We start from the raw sequence: 20,583 nt of genomic DNA, 5'->3' as shown, positions 1-20,583 counted from the left end.
GTTTACATCCAGGGCGGGTTATACCAATTTAAAAAAGGTACCTTTTTGGGTCACTAATGGTGTGTCCATGTTTCAGAGGGAAATAGATAAGATTGTTTGGACGTATGAGTTACAGGGTACGTTTCCCTATCTGGATAACGTCACTATCTGTGGGAAAACACAGGCTGAGCACGACAACAACTTAAAGAAATTTTTAGCAACAGCTAAACAACTCAGCCTTACATTTCATGAAGGCAAATGTGTGTTCAATGCGACAGAGCTACCCATTCTGGGCTACTTTGTCCACAAGGCTTAAATTTGCCCCGAGCCGGAAAGAATGCCCCCCCCCCTTAAGAAGTTACCACCCCCAGACTCAGCAAAAGCCCTTAAAAGGTGTATGGGATTCTTTTCCTGCTACTGCAAATGGGTTCAGGACTACGCCACCAAGGCACGTCCTCTGTTTGACACTAAATCTTTTCCTCTCTCTCCAATGGCCTTGAAGGCTTTCGAGAGAATTAAAACTGATATTGCCAAAACTGCATTCTCGTCCATTGACGAGGATGTCCCATTCCAAGTAGAAACTGATGCCTCAGATTGTGCCTTGGCAGGAACCCTTAATCAAAAGGGAAGACCTGCGGTATTCTTCTCCCGCATGTTACGTGGACCTGAACTTAAACATCCTGCCATTGAAAAAGAAGCCCAGGCTATTATTGAAGCTGTTCGTAACTGGAGACACTTTCTAGCCAGCAGAAAATTTACTCTTGTCACTGATCAGAAATCTGTAGCTGACATATTTAGTAATAAATACAAAATTTAAATCAAGAACAATAAGATGGCACGCTGGCGAATAGAACTCTCAACTTATAATTATGAGATCCAGTACAAACTGCGCAGGTTAAATGATCCCTCTGATGCATTGTCACGATCTGCTGCTGGTGCTCAGCTGGAGGGGCTAAAAGAGATCCATAGCAGACTGTGCCACCCAGGAGTCACGAGGTTCTTCCACTACATAATGGCTAACAACCTTCCTTACTCTCTGGAAGAAGTCAGGAAACTGACTAAAAGCTGTCCCATTTGCACAGAATGCAAACCGGAATACTTCAAAGCTCTGGAGGCCACTTTCATCAAGGCAACCTGACCTTTTGAGAAGATTAGCTTAGATTTTAAAGGGCCATTACCTTCCTACAACAAAAATGTATATTTCCTTACTGTAATTGACGAATATTCCAAGTTTCCCTTTGCGAATACCTGCCCTGACGTCTCGTCAGCATCTGTCATTAAGTCACTTGACAGAATTTTCAGCATTTTTGGTTTTCCCAATTGCATTCATACTGATAGGGACTCAGCATTCATGAGCGCTGAACTGCAGTGAGCCCTGCTAAGGAAGGGGATTGCCACCAGCTGTACCATGAGCTACAACCCGCAGAGCAATGGGCAGGTCGAAAGGGCTAATGCTACAGTCTGGAAGACTGTTAATCTTGCTTTAAAAACACATGGTTATCCTGTTACCCGGTGGCAGGAGGTGCTGCCTGAGGCGTTACATTCTATGCAGTCATTATTGTGTACTGCAACAAATCAAACACCTCATGAACATATGTTTGCCTTTCCTAGGAAATCAGGAACTGTGATGGACTGGCCAGCCTATTTAACTGAGCCTGGAACCGTGCTGCTGAAGAGCCATGCTCGGGCACGTAAAACAGACCCCCTAGTCCAACCAGTTCAGCTACTGCATACCAACCCCAACTACGCTCATGTTAAATTCCCAGACGGGAGTACTGACACTGTACCCCTAAGAGATCTGGCCTTGCCTGGTTCGCCCCCTTCCTCACACCCCTAACTCAGAGTGAGCCTGAGAGATTGGGCTCACACACCCCCCACCCCCAGCCTGTGACTCCTAGTAAGCTTTCAGATGGCCATGCTGAGGCTCCACTGCCTCACGCTGGCAATTCTGGAGCGGGTCCAGAAGTCAGTCCTTCCCACACTACAGACCCAGGGACTGTACCAGTTCCCAAGGTTGAAAAAGAGTCACATATTTTGGGAAGAAGCACCAAAATTCGTAAACAACCTGATAGGCTGACATATTCATAAAACATCTCATTATGTTTCAATTGCTTGCTAGATACTGGCATATTTTGGCTTTTAGAGTATTCTCAATGCCAAACATGGTATCCATGTATTGCTTGCTTCAGTCTTTCCTAGCAGCTGTCCTTTTGATTTTAACCCTTCTTCTGCTGGGGGGAGACTGTGTTGAATGTCTGCCAAGCTGCCTGTCTCCCCTCTGCCGAGCCTTGCAGCACTAAGATTGGCTATGTATTATCGCTACTGTTAAGGACATTCCCCTTGGGTATAACTGTGTATGCACCTATTGTCTTTCATTATTGTACCATGAGTTTCTGCTAATAAAAGCCATGATTATTGTTTGACCACATCGTCTTTGTCTACTTCATCCACTGGCACTTCACTGGCATCAGAGTGAGGGGTGTCAAAGCAGGGCTCTGGCAGCGGGGTGGTGGGTTGTCAGAGCAGGGCTCAGGCAGCAGAGTGGGGACTGTCAAAGCGGGACTCAGGCAGCAGAGTGGGGGACGTCAGGCAGCAGGGCTGTCAGAATGCTGTTAATGTCATTAATTGTTCCTGGTAGGACTGGTTGTTGTTTCAGACCTCCAGAAGGCAGTTGGTGAGTTAACTCAGCTGAACTTTTAACTCTGTTCTGACGTCAGTTGAAATTGACTTGCCCTGCCTGTCCTTTCACACCACGCAATTCCCAAGATTTAACCATCCAATTTGGAGGGTTAACTCAGATGTACTCGACAGGGAAAAAGACCTTCTGTCTGGAATCTGGTGGGAATATGATTGAGGAGAGTCATGTGACCTCTCCGCTGGAGCCAAATCGGAGTCACCTCACCTGCCAATCAAGGGTTAGATCTGCCCACCTGAGTTTTATGCATGATTGGTCCTTGAGGTGTCAATCAATAGTTAGACCTACCCACAGGTGAGCTTGGTTCATGATTAGTCCTCCAGGTGGCAATCAATAGTTAGATATGCCCACAAGAGAGGTTGACTCACGTTTAGTTCTCGCAGGTCATGTAAACTGGTTCTGCATTGAAAAAAACGAGCAATGGAATAGAGAGAATAAGGAGGGAATTAAAAGAGTGACCTTTGTTACATACGAAAAGTGAAATCTTTTCTGGGGAGGGCTGGGTGGGGAGAAATAGCGGACACTGCAAAATCAGTTGACGCTTGCGAGTGAATTCGCAAACCCAAATGGAGAGGGGAGATGTGGTTGTCCGTCAAAGGATAAAGGACAACTCAGGAGGGGAAGGGGAGATTGGGGATAAAGAAGATATAAATAGAAGAATAAGGAAAATGTTGGATGTTGTAGGAATGTTGTCTTACAAAGAGTTGAAAATAAGAAAACAGAAATGGAAAAGGAGGAAAGGTAATGATGGAAAAACGGAAGGAGAAGATAAACAAAGTATAAAATGGCTACGCTGAACTATATGACTTTAAATATTAATGGAATACATAACCAAATTAAAAGGAAGAAACTACTAAATTTACTGAAAAAGGAAAAAATTGATATAGCATTTGTCCAAGAAACACACTTAACTGAATTGGAGCACAAGAAATTAAAGAGAGATTGGGTAGGACATGTAACAGCAGCATTATATAATTCAAAAGCAAGAGGAGTGGCTATATTAATTAGTAAAAATGTGCCATTTAAAATAGAAGAGGAAATAATAGATCCAGCAGGGAGATATGTTATGATAAAATGTCAGATATATTCGGAGTTTTGGAATCTACTTAATGTATATTCACCTAACGAAGAAGATCAAAAGTTTATGCAAGATACCTTTTTGAAGGTAGCTAATACGCAAGGGAACATACTAATAGGAGGGGATTTCAACCTGAATTTGGATCCAAATATGGATAAAACGGGGAAAAAAATTAACAGGAAGAACAAAGTAACCAAATTTATAATTAAATCAATGCAAGAAATGAAAATTTTGGATATATGGAGGAAACAAAACCCAAAAGAAAAGGAATACTCATACTACTCGGCTAGACATAAAACATACTCAAGAATAGACCTATTTTTGTTATCAGCTAGTATGCAGGATAGAGTAAGAAAAACAGAATATAAAGCGAGAATACTATCGGACCATTCACCCTTAATATTGACAGTAAAGCTAGAGGACATCCCTCCAAGAATGTATAGATGGAGATTAAACCCCATGCTACTTAAATGACAGGATTTTAGAGAATTTATTGAAAAACAATTAAAAATGTATTTTGAAGTAAATACGGAATCAGTGGAAGATAAGTTTATACTATGGGACACAATGAAAGCATTCATTAGAGGGCAAATAATAAGCTATGTAACCAAGATGAAGAAGGACTATAATCAGGAAACAGAGCAGTTGGAAAGGGAAATAGTAAACATAGAAAAAAATTAGCAATAAAGGAAGATACAACTAAAAGAAGAGAATTGGCGGATAAAAAAATAAAATATGAAACATTACAAACATATAAGGTAGAGAAGAATATAATGAAGACAAAACATAAATATTATGAACTAGGGGAAAAAATGCACAAAATCCTAGCATGGCAGCTTAAGACAGAACAAGCTAAGAAAATGGTATTGGCATCAAGGAAAAAAGACAAACAAATTACATATAATCCAAAAGAAATTAAGGAAAACTTTAGAGAATTCTATGAACAATTATACCGAACTGAAAACGAAGGGAAAGAAGGGAAAATAGAGGAATTTTTGACTAAAATTGAACTACCAAAACTACAAATAGAGGAACAAAATAAATTAACAGAACCATTTGGAATAGTAGAAATACAAGAGATAATAAAAAAATTACCAAATAATAAGACACCAGGAGAGGATGGATTTCCAATAGAATTCTACAAAACATTTAAAGACTTATTAATACCGCCCCTCCTGGATGTAATCAACCAGATTGATGAAACACAAAGCTTACCAGATTCATGTAAAACAGCAATAATTACAGTAATACTAAAACAAGGGAAAGATCCATTCTTACCAGCGTCATATAGACCAATATCTTTGCTAAACACAGACTATAAGATAATAGCTAAACTATTAGCAAACAGATTAGCAGAACAGGTACCGAAAATGGTAAATTTAGACCAAACTGGATTTATCAAAAAAAGACGCACAACAGACAATATTTGTAAATTTATTAACTTAATTCATGCAGTAGAAGGAAATAAAGCACCTGCAGTAGCAGTTGCTTTAGACGCAGAGAAGGCCTTCGACAGAGTAGAATGGAATTATTTGTTCAAAGTATTGCAAAAATTCAGTTTACCGGAGAAGTATATTAATTGGATTAAAGCATTATATAAGGGACCGTTAGCGAAAGTGACAGTAAATGGACATGTATCAAAGCAATTTAACTTAAGCAGGTCAACGCGGCAGGGATGCCCACTATCACCTTTATTGTTTGCGCTAGCTATAGAACCACTAGCAGAATTGATAAGAATAGATAATAATATAAAAGGAATAAAAATAAAAGACAGGGAATATAAAATCAGTCTATTTGCGGATGATGTTATAGTGTACTTAACAGAACCAGAACTATCAATAAAAGAATTATATAGGAAATAAAAGGAATATGGAGAAGTGTCGGGTTACAAGATAAACGTAAATAAAAGTGAAGCAATGCCTATGAATAATGCGGAATTCTCAAAATTTAAGAAGGAATCTCAATTCAGATGGCAAATGCAGGCAATAAGATACCTTGGTGTACAAATAAACAAAAATCTAGGCCAATTATATAAACTCAATTATAATCCACTAATGAAAAAATTACAGGACGATTTAGAGCATTGGAAAGATCTACCACTAACACTGATAGGAAGGATAAACTGTATTAAAATGAACATTTTTCCAAGGATATTATACTTATTTCAGGCATTGCCAATACAACTGACAGAAAAATTCTTCAAAGAGTTAAAGAAAATAATAAGGAAATTTTTATGGAAAGGGGGGAAACCGAGGATAGCACTAGATAAATTAACAGAATGGTATAAACAAGGAGGCTTACAATTGCCAAACTTTAAAAATTATTATAGAGCCGCACAATTAAGATACCTATCAGATTTTTATCAAACAAGGAAAAAACCAGACTGGACGAGATTAGAATTAGATAAAATAGGGGAAAAGATACCTGAACACATATTACATAAATGGGATGAAAAATTGCTACAACATAGAACTTCTCCAGTATTACACCATCTCCTCAATATTTGGAAGAAGATCCATGTAGAAAGAAATAAAACAAATTATCAATTACCAAAACTAATATTGACGCAAAATAAGCTACTCCCTTTTACAATAGACAACCTTTCCTTTAGAGAATGGGAAAAAAAAGGGATTAAAAGAATAGAAAATTGTTTTTCAGGAAGTAGATTCTTATCCTTTGAACAAATGAGAGATAAGTACAATATAACTGGAGATACAGCGCTGGCATATTACCAACTGAGATCCTACTTGAAGGATAAATTAGGAAGCAATTTGAGTTTACCAGAGGGAAGTAACCTTGAATATGTGATTACAGATACAATGTTAATCAAAAGATTTATAACAAATATGTATATTAAACTGCAAGAAAAGGAGAAGGAGGAAACAAATGGTAAAACTAAACAAAAATGGGAACAAGATTTAAATATAAAGATAAAAAAGGAAACATGGGAGAAATTATGTTCTGGAACGATGAGAAATACAATAAATACGAGGCTACGTATGATACAATATAATTGGTTACACAGACTATACATTACACCGCAAAAGTTAAGTAAATGGGACCCAACAGTATCTGATAGATGTTTTCGATGTAAAAAAGAAATGGGAACAACAATTCATGCAATCTGGACATGTGAGAGAGTAGAAAAATTTTGGGATGATCTCAATCAGATATTAAATAAAATAACAGAAAACAATATACCAAAGAGATCTTTCTCCTAAGTAACATAAAAAACAAATAATTTGGAATTGATTTGGAGGATGCACAAAAAAGATTTGTTAAGATAGCCCTAGCCGTAGCAAAAAAATGTATTATGTCAACCTAGATAATGTATTATGTCAACCAAGATAATTTGAAAATACAACAATGGTATATAGAAATGAATAAATGTATTCCATTAGAAAAAATAACATATAGTTTAAGAAATAATATTGAAATATTCGAACAAGTATGGGAGCCTTACATTAAATACAATAGCGAAAACCTACCGGGGACAAACATTACCTAAGTTGATGGAAGGAGAAGGAAAGAAAAGAATGGACTCAGTAGAATTTCTGGTGTATTTTTGTTGAATGACAACATTGTCTGACTGAATTAATGCAACCTAGATTGTATACCTAAAATGGATGAGGGGGGGGGGTGGGGGGGTGGCTTGGGAGGAGGGGGGGGGGGGAGAAAAAGTCACTGTAAATGTGAGAAAAAGAAAAAGTGTATACCATGGCTAATGTGATTTATGGTGTGAAAAATAAAAAATTTTAATAAAAAAAAAAGAAAAAGACGAGCACGTGCAGTCTCTGTCTCTCTCACTCTCTGTTCTTCTGCTGCATGGAAATCATCACTGAACTCCAGGCTCCAGGCCACGGGTAGCTCTGGAGAGTCAAATGCATTGGGCCCATCCCAGATCCCAAGCCGTGGGTGATGCTGGAGACCAGGTACATTTGATATACTTGTTAGTTGTAATTTATTTAATGTTTGTTAGTTTGCGCTGCCTACTAGAGATAAAGTGAGTTGGTGCTTACTGTGTGCTTAACCCGCGAGTTCCCAATCAGGATTTGAGAATATATAGCAGTGATTTATTCACACCCGGTGAGTAGTTTTTTTGCATATTATTGATGTGTATGTGTTTGTTAGTTGTGACCACTGCTGAACTCCAGGCTGCAATCCACAGGCAGTTCCGGAGGGCCGAATGCAATAGATCCATCCCAGATCCCATGCAGCGGCAACACTGGAGTTCAGGTTCATGTGTATGTACTTGTTTAATTGCACGGTATTCCATGCCTGTGCTTGGTGGGTGCTTAAGAAGTTAAATCCTCATTTCTCAGTAAACAGTGCTTCAGGTTCACAACATTTAAATAGGACATATATCAGTAAATATAAAAATTAAAATGGCATCTAAATTTGAGCTGTCTAACCAGGCTGCAATTGTTGTAGCTCAGACACTTGAAGATTAACTCTCTTCCACTTTCAAGCAAGTAAAATGTTTCACTGCGGCAAAACCAGAATTGGAGCTAACAAGCTGCAAATAAAAACAGTGGAGAATTTAGAATTACTTAGAGCATTGTTAGATTTTATGCCTGCAAAAAGTAGCTGAAACTAGTAGTGTAATGTTTCAAGGGCAATCTTGCCATGAATCAGAAATGAATAAAAAGGTTATGTTAATGAAGAGACAAGAGAAGGAGGACTATATCTGTAAAGCAGGTTAAGACAAGACAATCCATAAGACCTCCATTTCTGTCTGTGGTAATTGTAATCTGCAAGCCATGCAAGTCTGCACAATAATGCTCAACAGCTGCAAAAAAAAACAAAACGCCTCAAACTCCCTTCTCCAACCCTCTCCCTCCAAGCTCTGTCTGTCCATCATTTTTCACCTCTCACAGGTTCATCAATCCCTGATTTTCCCCTGTCTCACCCCACTCTTTCTCTCCTCCCACTGGTTATCTACCTTTTCCACAAATATTCAGAATGAAAGGTTTTGTCCCAAAACCACCTAATCCTTTCTCCCTTCATTGATGACAGTTGGCTTCCTGAGTTCCTCCTGCACATTGTTTCTCACTACAGAAAAGTTCTGGAAGGTGCATCACAGAACAAAAATGAAAGATTTGGAGGAAAAAAAAATTAAACTTACTTCTTGCTGCTTGTCACTAATCCCACCGTGTGCAGTTGTTGGAATGACTGTTTTTGCCTCGGGAGTTTTTTCATTCACAATGGTGCCGTTGGCAGGTGTTAATATCCTCACCGGTACAGTCCCTATGGGATTGATTCCATGATCCGCAATTAAAATGGGATGGGAGTTAAGACTGCCTTGAGTCTGAAGCTGCCCCACAGCAGGCTGAGACACAACAACAGGGTGACCTGAGAAGGAAAAGCAAATGAACATCAACAACCAAGCACACTTACAGGATTCATGAACGAAACCTTATTACATAGCATTTAAGATGATCAGAATTAAGGCCAACACAACATCAGAATTTACAACAACAAAAAAATCAAAATTAAGTAATTCACACAATTTTTAAAAAATCACATGTTCCTGCATTTGGATTTTCAGGTAGAAGCTGTGCTGATGAGTCCAAAACATTTAAGTCTTTCAGATCTCAGACATTGCAAGTGAGATGACATTTCTCACTTCATTCCCAATCATGTGTTAACTTAATCCTAAATGTGGAATGAAAATCTGTGTTGCAGATTCATTAAATCAAGATGAATTGAGGGCCCAACCTCACATCTTCTGAATCGAAATGCTTGGTCCAAACTCTGAGGTGATATTTTAAATGTCAAGAACAAGATTATTTTCACCTACAGAAAACAATTTTATTATCATCTGATCCAATCTCGAATCAGAAATCCACAATAAAAATTTCAGATTTATTGTCCGAGTATTGTCAGGGCAGCGTGGTTAGCGCAACACTGTTACAATGCCAGCAATTGGGACCGAGGTTCGAATCCTGAGCTATCTGTAAGGAGTTTGTACATTCTCCCATTTCTGAGTGGGTTTACTTTGAGGACTCCAGTTTCCTCCCACCCCTCAAAAACATACTACGGGTTGTAAGCACACAAGCTCATGGGCTGAAAGGGCCTGTTACCATGCTCTATGTCAACACCACCTTTCAAAACACTTCATCACTGTTGAAATAATTGACAAAAAAGGCTGACAAACAAAACATTTCAGAAATTTCCCTTTATGTCATTCCTTTTAACAGGAACTAGTTTGATGCAGTCTAAAATGAAAAGCCCAGTAATTATCTTCATTTCAAAACAATACGACGATTTGTCTTGAGACAATCTTCAATGTTTAAAAGCAGAAATAATTTTAAGTTTTCTTGGTTTCATTTTAAAATTGACATTTGTAACTCACCCTCCATGCTCTCAAGCCTGATATCAAATAATTTTATTTTTTCTATTTCAAAGCTCATAAATTGACTCATTGTAGTCCTATGAGTGAGACATAAAAGTCAGCAGGTGCTGTGATTGTAGTAAAAACACACCCAAATGCTGAAGTAAATTTCAGCGTCGATAGGGCTTGAGCCTTTCTTTAAGGATTAAGCTAGAAACAGATCTCAGATTATTGTATGGAGTATTACTTGTTCAGCTTCAAATTACATTCATCCAGAAAAATACATTCTGGGAAACTCGTGTGCTGGAGAAACTCGGCAGATTACACATCCATAGGAAGTAAAGGGTAATCTAAGTTTTGGATCTGAGTCCTTTGTCAAGGTAATATATAGCTTGACGACGTGCTCAGGCCCGAAATATTGTTTAACCTTTATTTCCTATGGATGTCATGTGACCTCCTGAGTTTGTCCATTTGTTTGTCATTAAAAATTATGAACATTTATTTCTTCACATGGTGCATGAACAGCTGAGTATTTTCTGTCTTTTTTTCTCTAAAACACTTCCTCTGTGTCCATATTTAAATATACTTGCACTGCATCATTATTACTCAACATCTGGGACAACTTCCAAAGCATTGTTTCAAACACCTTAGCATCTTCATTAAAATTAATTTACTAATTTTTATTTCATTAGCATTAGTTTCTTTCATCAATATTGCTACTTTCCTTGCACTTGTTAAATTCTTTTTAAATATCCATAAGTATTTTGACTTTATAGAAATATACAAAATTATGAGGGGCTTAAATAGGGTGGACAGTCAGCACCTTTATTCTATGATGACAATAGCAAATATCAGAGAGCATATATTTAAGATGAGTGAAGAAAAGTTTAGCAGAGATGTCAGAAATATTTGGTGGTGGTGGAGGCTGGTACAATAGGGATATGTGATGGGCCCATTGATGTCAGCAAAATAGAGGATTAAGGGTGTAAGGTTGGGAAGGATTAGTTTGCCATGGAGTAGGTTTGCACAGTTTGGCACAATATTGTGGGCCAAAGGGCCTATATTGTGCTATAGTGTACTGTGTTTGATGTTTTATATGAACTTCCATTCTACTCTGTTTGTGTCTGTGCTTTTCTCCTTCAGGGTGAATGGATACTTCCAATTCCTCTAGCTTTTTGTTTGTGCTAAGTGACATGTCTGTGTAAAAGATGTTATTCAAATGAGTCAGTCCCGTCCCCATGCTTACTTCTAAGAATAATTTCACATCACAGATCTACAGTTATAAGATCCTGTGAATAACATAGCACCACAATGCCCCTCCAATTCCACAGAGGTTTTCAAATGCACTCTAGGGCTACTTCTGTTTATTTAGTCTCAGTTCTTGAAATTTCTAAGACCCAAGGTGGTGTTTGCCTCTGGGTGAATCCTGAGGATGAAGAATATGTCTTTATCAGTCTCTCAATGCAAAGAACCTGAGAGACAAATGTTACGAGCCCAGAGGACCCAAAACCCACAAGCAATAGATATTCACCAAGACAAATGGTTACTTAAATAAAAGTTGCTTTTAATGATCGTTAAACATGAAAACTGAACCATACTTTAACTTACCACTATTGACTTAACCAACCTAATTTAACCCCCTTCTTATTCTAAGCGCACGTGTATGTAATGTGTGTGTAAGTTCAGAAAAGTTCTTTGATTCACAGTCCAATCTCACTTCTCATTCCTCCAAGTTTACTGGTTGCAGACAATTCTTATACTGTGCACAGAATTAAACATTTATAAAGTTCACCAGGCTTTAGTGCTTGAAAGGTAAATGGTTACCGCTCAGAAAGGTTCCTGTCACTTTTCAGAGAGAGATTTGTTGTTTACACCCACAAATAATTCCTTTTAAATCAGCCACTTCAGTGTCTTGCCAAAGAAACTTGCACCCTCAGGGTTCTCCAGATGATAACCTCTTTCATTTAGGTCACCACAGAGTTCCTTTTTGTTTCTCTTATTTCAAGTGAAACATTAGACAGCCAGTCTTCTCCTTTTGAATGAACCACAAGGGCTTCATCAATGAAGACTGATCAGCTAAGAGTCCAATAGCAAGTGGATTTCAGAGTTGATTGTTATACTACTGGAGTTCAAAAAGAAAACCTGCAGATCCTGTGGTTGTTTACACAAGGGTTGGCATAGTGGTTAGTGCAGTGCAACACCTTTACAATGCCAGCTATCAGGACCGGACCAGGGTTTGCATCCGGTGCTGTCTGTAAGGAGTTTATACATTCTCCCTGTGCCTACATGGGTTTTCCCCAGGGCCTCCAGTTTCCTTCCACCTTTCAAATACGTATGGGGGTGTAAGTGGGTGTGTGTAAATTGGGTCCATGGATTTGTGGGCCAAAATGGTCTGTTACCATGTTGTATGTCTAAATGTTTTTTTAAAAATAATAAAATGCCAGAGAAACTCAGCAAGTCACGCATCATTCTTTACGTGGGAAAGATAAAGATACATAACCTACATATCAGGCTGAAAAACCAAAATTCCAAATCATCATGCTGTTTGATCATTTGAGTTACATTAATATCTCAAAGACTAGATGAGGAAGCATGGGTTTCCAATCTTTTCTTTGGTGAATGGGTCATCATTTTCTCCTCAAAGGCTTGTGCTATGATTCAGCAATATTAGAGGGGAACCATTAGTCCAATGAAAAACTGGACACCAGATCAAAAGGAGTATTTGTTTTGCTGCATTCTGGAGGAAGGCAGATTCTTCCTTGAAAGAAGTTGGAGAGGAAACAGACGTTGGTTTACTCAGTCTCTACTTTGTTGCTCCTCCACAAACCCAATTTCCACACGATCAATTCTTTTGTCTTGCACAGTCCACTGACGCTGCTCCTGAGATCTCAGCTGCCTTTTGCATCCTCTACCACAAACTGACAAGTGGAAAGTGAATATGACATTTTAATTTTTTAAAATTTAGACACACAGGATTCAAACCCCAGCCCCATTGCTGGAGTTATATAAGCGTTGCACTAATTGCTACACCAACCATGCCACCCACAATCTTGTCCAGAGCTCAACCACAATTTTTTGAAATTGATCCCACAAAGCCGTTCAGGGTTAGTAGGTTATTTGGTTACATGGGTGTATTTGGGCAGTGTGGACTCGTGGGCTGGAAGGGCCTATTACAGTGCCTGCATCTCCAAATTAAATTAAATTTAAAAATTAAGCGTCAGTGGAGCCTTACCTGGCACACTGGACCCAAAAGAGAACACATGCGCATCAACCAAATTTAATAAATGCAACATCTCTTTTCAATAACAGTAATGGAAATGCTGTCTCAAGCCAGACAAATCTCCAAACATTGGGTTTCAAAATTAGAATTTATTGTCATGAACAAGTCACAAAATGCGGTGTTTTGCGGCAGCGTCACAGAGCAAACATTCATATAAACCACCTTATAACAATAAATTTTTTTAAAGTGCACAAAAAGAAAAGGCAGTTCATTGATTATTCAGGAATCTGATGGCAGCGGGGAAGAAGCTGTCCTTGTGCTGCTGAGAGCTCGTCTTTATCCTCCTTGTACCCTTTTTCCAATGGAAGCAGAGTGAAGAGGACATGGCCTAGGAGATGGGGGTCTTTGAGGATAGAGACTGCTTAATAACCATTAGTCCAATGGTTATTAGATGTCCTCGATGGAGTGAAATTTGGAGCCTGTGAGGTCACAGGCCAAGTTAATAACCCTCTGGAGTTTTTTTCTTGTTCTGAGAATTAGCGCTTCCATACCAGACAGTGATGCAACCAGCCAAAATGTTCTCCACAGTAGAAATTTTTGAGAGCCTTCGGTGACATACCGAATCTCCTCAAACACATCACAAAGTGTAGCCACTCGAGAGCCTTCTTCATAATTTCATCGACATGAAGGCTCCTGGACAGATCCTCTGAGAAGTTGACACACAGAGAATTTGAACTTCTTGACCCTCTCCACTACTAAGCCCTCTATGAGACTGGGTTGTGCTTACCTCAATTGAGAGAGATGAAAAAAAATTATGACGTTTTTGTAGCAGCTTAACTCAATAGAACTCATTTCACATTCATTTTTTTGCATCATTGTACAAATCACTACATCTTTGTCAAATAACCAGCTATTCCAGATTTTTATTGATTTCAGATTTATTGTCAGAGTACGTTCATGACATCACATACAACCCTTTTTCATGTGGGAGAGACAGCATTATCACTCATTGACAGTGCAAAAAAACCTGACTCAACATACACATGTTAACAAATAAAGAAATATAAACAAAATGATTGTGCAATCAATCAAGTTCAAAAGTAAAACTACTGAAATGAGATCCTGATTATTTGTAGTTGAGGAGTCTGTTGGTGGAGAGGTAGCAGTGGTTCCTGAACCTGGTGGTGTGAGTCTTGTGGCATCAAACCTCTTTCCTGATGGCAGCAGCAAGAACAGACCATGTGCAAGGTGGTGTGGATCCTTGATGATTGCAGCTGCTGCTCTCCAAAAGTAGCTTTCCTTGTCGATGTTTTCAATGGTGGGGACAGTTTTGCCTGTGATGTCTTAGGCTGTGTTCACTACTTTTTGCAGGGCTTTACACTCACGGGTATTGGTGACCCCACACCAGACCATGGTGTAGCCAGTCAGCACACTTTCCATCACACATCTGTAAAAATTTGCCAGGGTTTCCGATGTCATACCAAAACTCCATAAAGTCCTGAGGAGTCCTGAGGGCTTTGAGGAGGAGACGAATTGCTGAATCAAGCCGATTATTTATTCTATGCTATTTTCATTCCCATTTAATCCTTGTGACAGACCTTTAGAATCATTGAACAGCATATCACAGAAATAGGCCCTTCAACCCATTTAGTCCCATGCCAAACTGTTAATCCACCAAGTTCCATCAACATAAATCCAAAGCAGAGATCTCCATTCCCCTCCCATCATGTACCAATCCAATCTTCTCTTAAATTTCAAAATCTAACCAGTATCCAACACTTCCATTGGCAGGTCATTCTCATTCCATACTCACTCTTTCCAATCTCAGAGTGAAGAAATTCCTCGCTCATGTTCCCCTGAAACCTTTCATCTTTCACTTTTTTTTGAATATTTTATTTATGACTTTTTTCAAACTCAGACAGTTCCAATAATTCACAGTACAGCAATTACGTTCATCAAGTTTATTTACATTTCTTCTGCTGAGTCTGGTTTTAATCCACCCTACCACAACACAAAATAACAAATAAAAGAACACATTAATCATTTAAATAAAGCAAAAAAAATACAAGACGCCAGTGACCAATGACAAATATATTTTAAAAAAAGAAAGATAAACACATTAACCACAGGATCTGTCAGAGCTCCACACCCATCCTCCAGGTCTCTTACATTGATCTCGACAGCCTGATTGGAATGGACACCACCCCCCCCCCCCCAACCCTGTCCACCCCCAGGAGAGGAAGGACCGGAAGGCAGGCAGTGAAGAACAGGGGACCGCACTGTATTCTTGCACCTATATAGCTAAAGTATGGTTGCCAGATTTTAAAAGTTTAATATTTTTTTCTTTAGATTATAACTAACTTTGTCCAAGGGAACACAGCTCTGCATTTCCATATTCCAATGTGCAATGCCCAGATTACAGTCTGACTTTCAGGTAACAGCTATGCACTTCCTGGCCACCGCCAGAGTAATCAACATAAGTTGGATTTGAAGTTTGGAAAACTTCATCGTAAGCTTTATGTCCGTGATGTTTCCCAACAGGAATAACTCTGAGTCCTGTGGAAGAAACTTTTTGCCTATGATTTTCTCTCGGGCTTGGCCTCACGCAGTGGTTCTCACTTGTTTCTTTCCACTCACATACTTTAAGTAATCCCTATGCCATCAATGCTCTGTGATTAGTAAGGGATTGTTTAAGGTGGTATGTGAGTGGGAAGGGATGGTTGAGAATCACTGCTCTAGACCCAATTGTAAATTAAATATTTTGGTTGAGAAAAATTGTCATTGGCCCATTTCCTTTGGAGTTATGAAACCGTGCACATAACAAGTCAATTAGGTACAATTAAAACAGTGGTTTTCAAACTTTTTATTTCCACCCACATGCCACCTTAAGCAATCCCTTACAGAGCACCTATGGCAAAGGGAATACTTAAGTGGTATGTGAGTGGAAAGAAAAAATTGAGAACTATTAGCCTAGCACTACCCAAAAGGCCCTCACCTTGGAGCATGACCAGGTTGAGTGCACAAAGATGGCTGCCTCATCTGAAACATTGATCTGAAATTTCTAGTTTACCTTTATTCAATTTTTGCAGTGTGAGGTATAGTTGGTGAAGAAAGTTATACTGCACCAGTCTGAGGCATAAGTTAATTATTGTGGTCATACTATCATGACACAGGTCCAACCAGCACTGTTCATCTATAGTAACACCTAGGTCCAATTCCTTTCTCTGCCTTGACCTTTGAAGCCCCAGTTTTGGGCCCTCCACTTGGAACAGGGAATACATGGCCAAAATAAACTTTTTTATGTTCCCTCTTTGAATCAGATTATCCATGTCATTGCACTCTGGTAGAGTTCACCTTTCACCCTTAACGTATGTCCTCTCGTTCTTGCCTTATCTAGCATCAGTAGAAAAGTCTTGCTTGTATTTACTCTATCTACCCCCCTCATAATTTTGTTTATCTGTCAAATCTCCCCTCATTCTCCGACATTCCAGGTAATTGAGTCCTAACCTATTTAACCGTTCCCTGTAACTCTGTTCCCTAAGTCCTGGCAACATCCTCATAAATTGTCTCTGCACTCTTTAAAGCTTATTGATATATTTCCTGCAGTTCACTGACCAAAACTGCGCACAATACCCCAAACTTAGTGACACCAACAGCTTAGCTACTTCACCAGAACACTGTACTCAATATTTTGACATCTTAAATCACTGCTCGTCTTTGCCTTTCTTCAGTCTTTTCTGAAATTTGCAGCCTCTGAATTCTTGAGCAGAAAGAGTAAGTGACAGGGTAACGAACAAGATTAACAGTTCTGCTCCATTAGGCACCAGACTCAAGGGAATAAATGGCCACCTCTCATGCCATAGGGAAATATTAAAATATGCATTAACTTGCTGTTCATTTTTTCTGCCCCTTGATCCTTTATTTCTGTCATTACATGCAACTTCACAATGTGAAAACCTTGCTATTTTTTGCTTTGATATTTTTATTGTTCTGGCTTTATCATCATCTCCCAAATCTTACATGAGACAGCTTTTGATTATTTATGGAGAACTGCAATGAGTAAGCTAATGACCGAATACGTTTTCACAAAAGAAATGTTTTTTACTAATTTATTGTTGTGCCAAAGATATTTAAAATTTCCTCAAGACACTTAACTCATCCATGTCCGTTAATTGAAACAGGATCTCTACAACCAAAATTAAATTTGTCATGCCTCTCAATCTTGGCCATAACTCAACACAGAAGCTTCCTCTGATCTAGTGATCAAGATCAAGTTCTCTCCTTCTCTTTCCCGCCCCCCCCAACCAAATCAACAATTACCTCACCACCCAATCTCACCTTCTGAATTGCTAGCTTTCCAGTTAAGGAAATCATTAGCCTCTTGTATTTTTTATTACTGGCCATGAAGAATAATTTGAATTTTTTTTAAATTAAGTAATTTGATATTTTTGAAAACATTATGGATGTCATAAATCTGGCTTCTATTGTATCTGGCTTTGCTAAGTTAGTTTTATTGTATTTGGATAGCTGTGACAGTTCATTCTTAAATATAAATCTGTTCCATATTTTGGTATTTGCCATTTTTTTGGTTCCTCTTCCGAATGTGATCTATGAATGCGCAGAAATCTTTATTTTTACAATTTTTAAATAAATTTTTTAATGGATATTAAAAATTATAACTTTGCTTCTCTGAATATTTATGGCCTGAATCATCCAATTAAACAGAAAAAAAATTAAATGTTTAAAGCCGATATTATTGATGCGCAAGAAATGCTCATTCACAAAGAGGACAAACATTGTTTTTTCAAGTTCTAGAGAGGTTTACAATTTCATTCCCTGTCTCAGTTTAAAGTTAAAAGTGTATTAATTTTTATTGACTCTAAAGTTCCATTTGTGCATTTTAAAATGATTATGTATCCCATGGGTAGATTCTTAATATGTACAGGTACATTGAATAATAACAATGGCATCTTGGTTAATATATGTACTCCTAATGTTGACAGACTGGATTTTTCTAAGGAAGTGTTTTCTTCTTTACCGAATCTAAATTAATATATTATGGATGGAGATTTTAACTGTTGTCTAATTCAATTATTGATGTCATCCTCTAATCAGACACTTCCTAATAAACCTGCTACTTTTATTAGCTCTTTCTTGATTCATTATGGATTGGTTGATATGTCAAGGCTTTTGCATCCTCAGGACAAAAACCACTTTTTTTCTCATCTTTATCATAGGATTGATTATTTCTTTATTGTACTTGTCTGGTTCCCTTGGTAATGGATTATGTATATGATACAATTGCCGTTTCCAATCATGCACCCTTGAAACTCTCTTTTCAATTTTCTGATGTCATTTCCGGAGCTCAGCAATGGCAGTTCAATTCAATTTTACTTCAAGATGAGAAGTTTGTAGACTTTATGAAGGAACAAACATCTAATTTTTTTAACAAATTCAACTGAGGGAATGTTTGGGATGCATTTAAGGCATAGCTGCGAAAACAAGTAATTTCTTATTCAGCAGGGTTAAGGAAACATACAAAACAGCAGTTGTTATTACAATAAAAAATTTAAAGAGATTAATAGAGAATACTGGAGGAAACCTAATGTGGACCTATAAAAGGAAAGAGTAGAACTCCAACCACATTTATTATTAAGATATCCTATCGAGAGACAATTGTTTAAATGAAAAAGCCAGTTTTATGTACATGGAGATAAATCAAGTAAAGTATTAGCTGCACAATTAAAAGGAGCTATGGTTAAAAGACAGATTTCCAAGATTCATAAATGAGATGGCAATATTGTATATGATCATGTTGAAATTAATAAGGAATTTCAGGATTCTATTCTGATTTATTTAAATCTCAATTTCCTGATAATACCATAAGTATGGATAGATTCCGGCAACAATTGAATATCCCTAAAACTTCTAATGATCAACTTTTATAGAAGTATCAATATCAGAAATAATATTTTTAAAGTTATTTTCTCTCTTCAATTCGACAAAGCCCCAGGCCTGGAATGGTTACACTGTTGAATTTTTTTTTAATGCTTTGCTGACATACTAACACTTTGGTTGTGTAGGGTGTTAACGATTCTGTATCTCTATGAACTTTGCCATGGACATTTTATGAAGCATCAATTTTGTTAATTCCGAAGAAAGATAAGGACCTTTTAGATTGTGCTTCCTATAGACCAATATCATTGTTGAATGTTGATTCCAAAATTCTTTCCAAGATTTTAGCTTTCAGATTGGAAAATATTCTTCCTTGGGTCATTTCTTTGGACCAAACAGGATTTAAAAATAATTAGTCACATTTTAATATCCATAGATTAATGAACACAATTTACTCTCCATCGACCAAAATTCATTCAGAATGTATGGTATTGCGATATGCAGCTTTTGATAGAGTGGAATGGAAATATTTGTTTGAAATTTTGGAAAGATTTAATTTTGGTCCTGGTTTTATTTCATGGATTAATTTGATCAATATTGGTAATTACTGCAGCAACAGGACCATGAATCAAAAATCCTCTTTCTTCAATCTGTTTTGAGGAACTAGACAGGGTTGTCCATTCAGTCTTTTATTATTTAACCTAGCCTTGGAACCTTTAGTGAATGCAATTAGACAAGACCCAGAGAAAAAGGATCTTATGGTTGGTTAGACAAATCACAAAATTAATCTTATGGCAGATTATGTAATCCTGAAGTACAAATCCAATTAATTACCTCACTAAATTACAGACTTTATTAAAAGCTTGTGGCAAAGTTTCAAGACACAAGGTAAACTGGGAAATAAGTAAAATTATCCCACTAACAAATTTTGATTAGACTGAGTACCAGTGAACAAACCCATTCAATACCTTGGAATAATGGGTAGATAATGATCTTCAGAATTTATACAAATTAATTAACTTGCGTAACTTAGTAAAATTGTAGAAGATTTGAGTTGGTGGGTGAGTTTGCCCATCACTCTAATTGGCAGAGTCAACTGTATAAAGATGAATATATTCCCAAAATTGCAGTATCTTTTCCAATCCTTGCCCATTCCACTACCCCAAATCTTTTTTAAAACCCTTAATAAGCTGTTGAGCAATTTGTATGGAACTGTTAAGTATCCATGGGAATGTAGATTGAAGATTAAGAGGCATCTAGGCACTTCGCAACCCTAATTAGATTTATTTCTTCATTTTTTTGAGGGTACCTCTTCTGGGTACAAATTGGATTGCATTCCCTAAAAGAGAAGGTGTATAATGATTTTATTTATAAATGGAATT

At 37.7% G+C, this 20,583-nt stretch overlaps 1 protein-coding gene across 5 annotated transcripts in view; it reads right to left on the bottom strand.

The window, feature by feature from the left end:
- The window catches only part of atf6 (activating transcription factor 6), a 462,472-nt gene that overhangs the window by 362,258 nt on the left and 79,631 nt on the right, over window positions 1-20,583 (bottom strand). For all 5 annotated transcript variants that reach the window (XR_011357594.1, XM_069937692.1, XM_069937693.1 and 2 more), the window contains exon 7: window positions 8,878-9,104. Coding sequence is in view for 4 of the 5 variants with exons in the window: in XM_069937692.1 (XP_069793793.1) it covers window positions 8,878-9,104 (227 nt within the window). In the remaining variant the exon portion in view is untranslated. The remainder of the gene's footprint in view (window positions 1-8,877; window positions 9,105-20,583) is intronic.

This window comes from Narcine bancroftii, chromosome 5, assembly GCF_036971445.1.
Source record: "Narcine bancroftii isolate sNarBan1 chromosome 5, sNarBan1.hap1, whole genome shotgun sequence".
Lineage (NCBI taxonomy): Eukaryota > Metazoa > Chordata > Chondrichthyes > Torpediniformes > Narcinidae > Narcine > Narcine bancroftii.
Note: the sequence above shows the minus strand (reverse complement) of the source record. Positions and strands in the feature narration are given on the sequence as shown.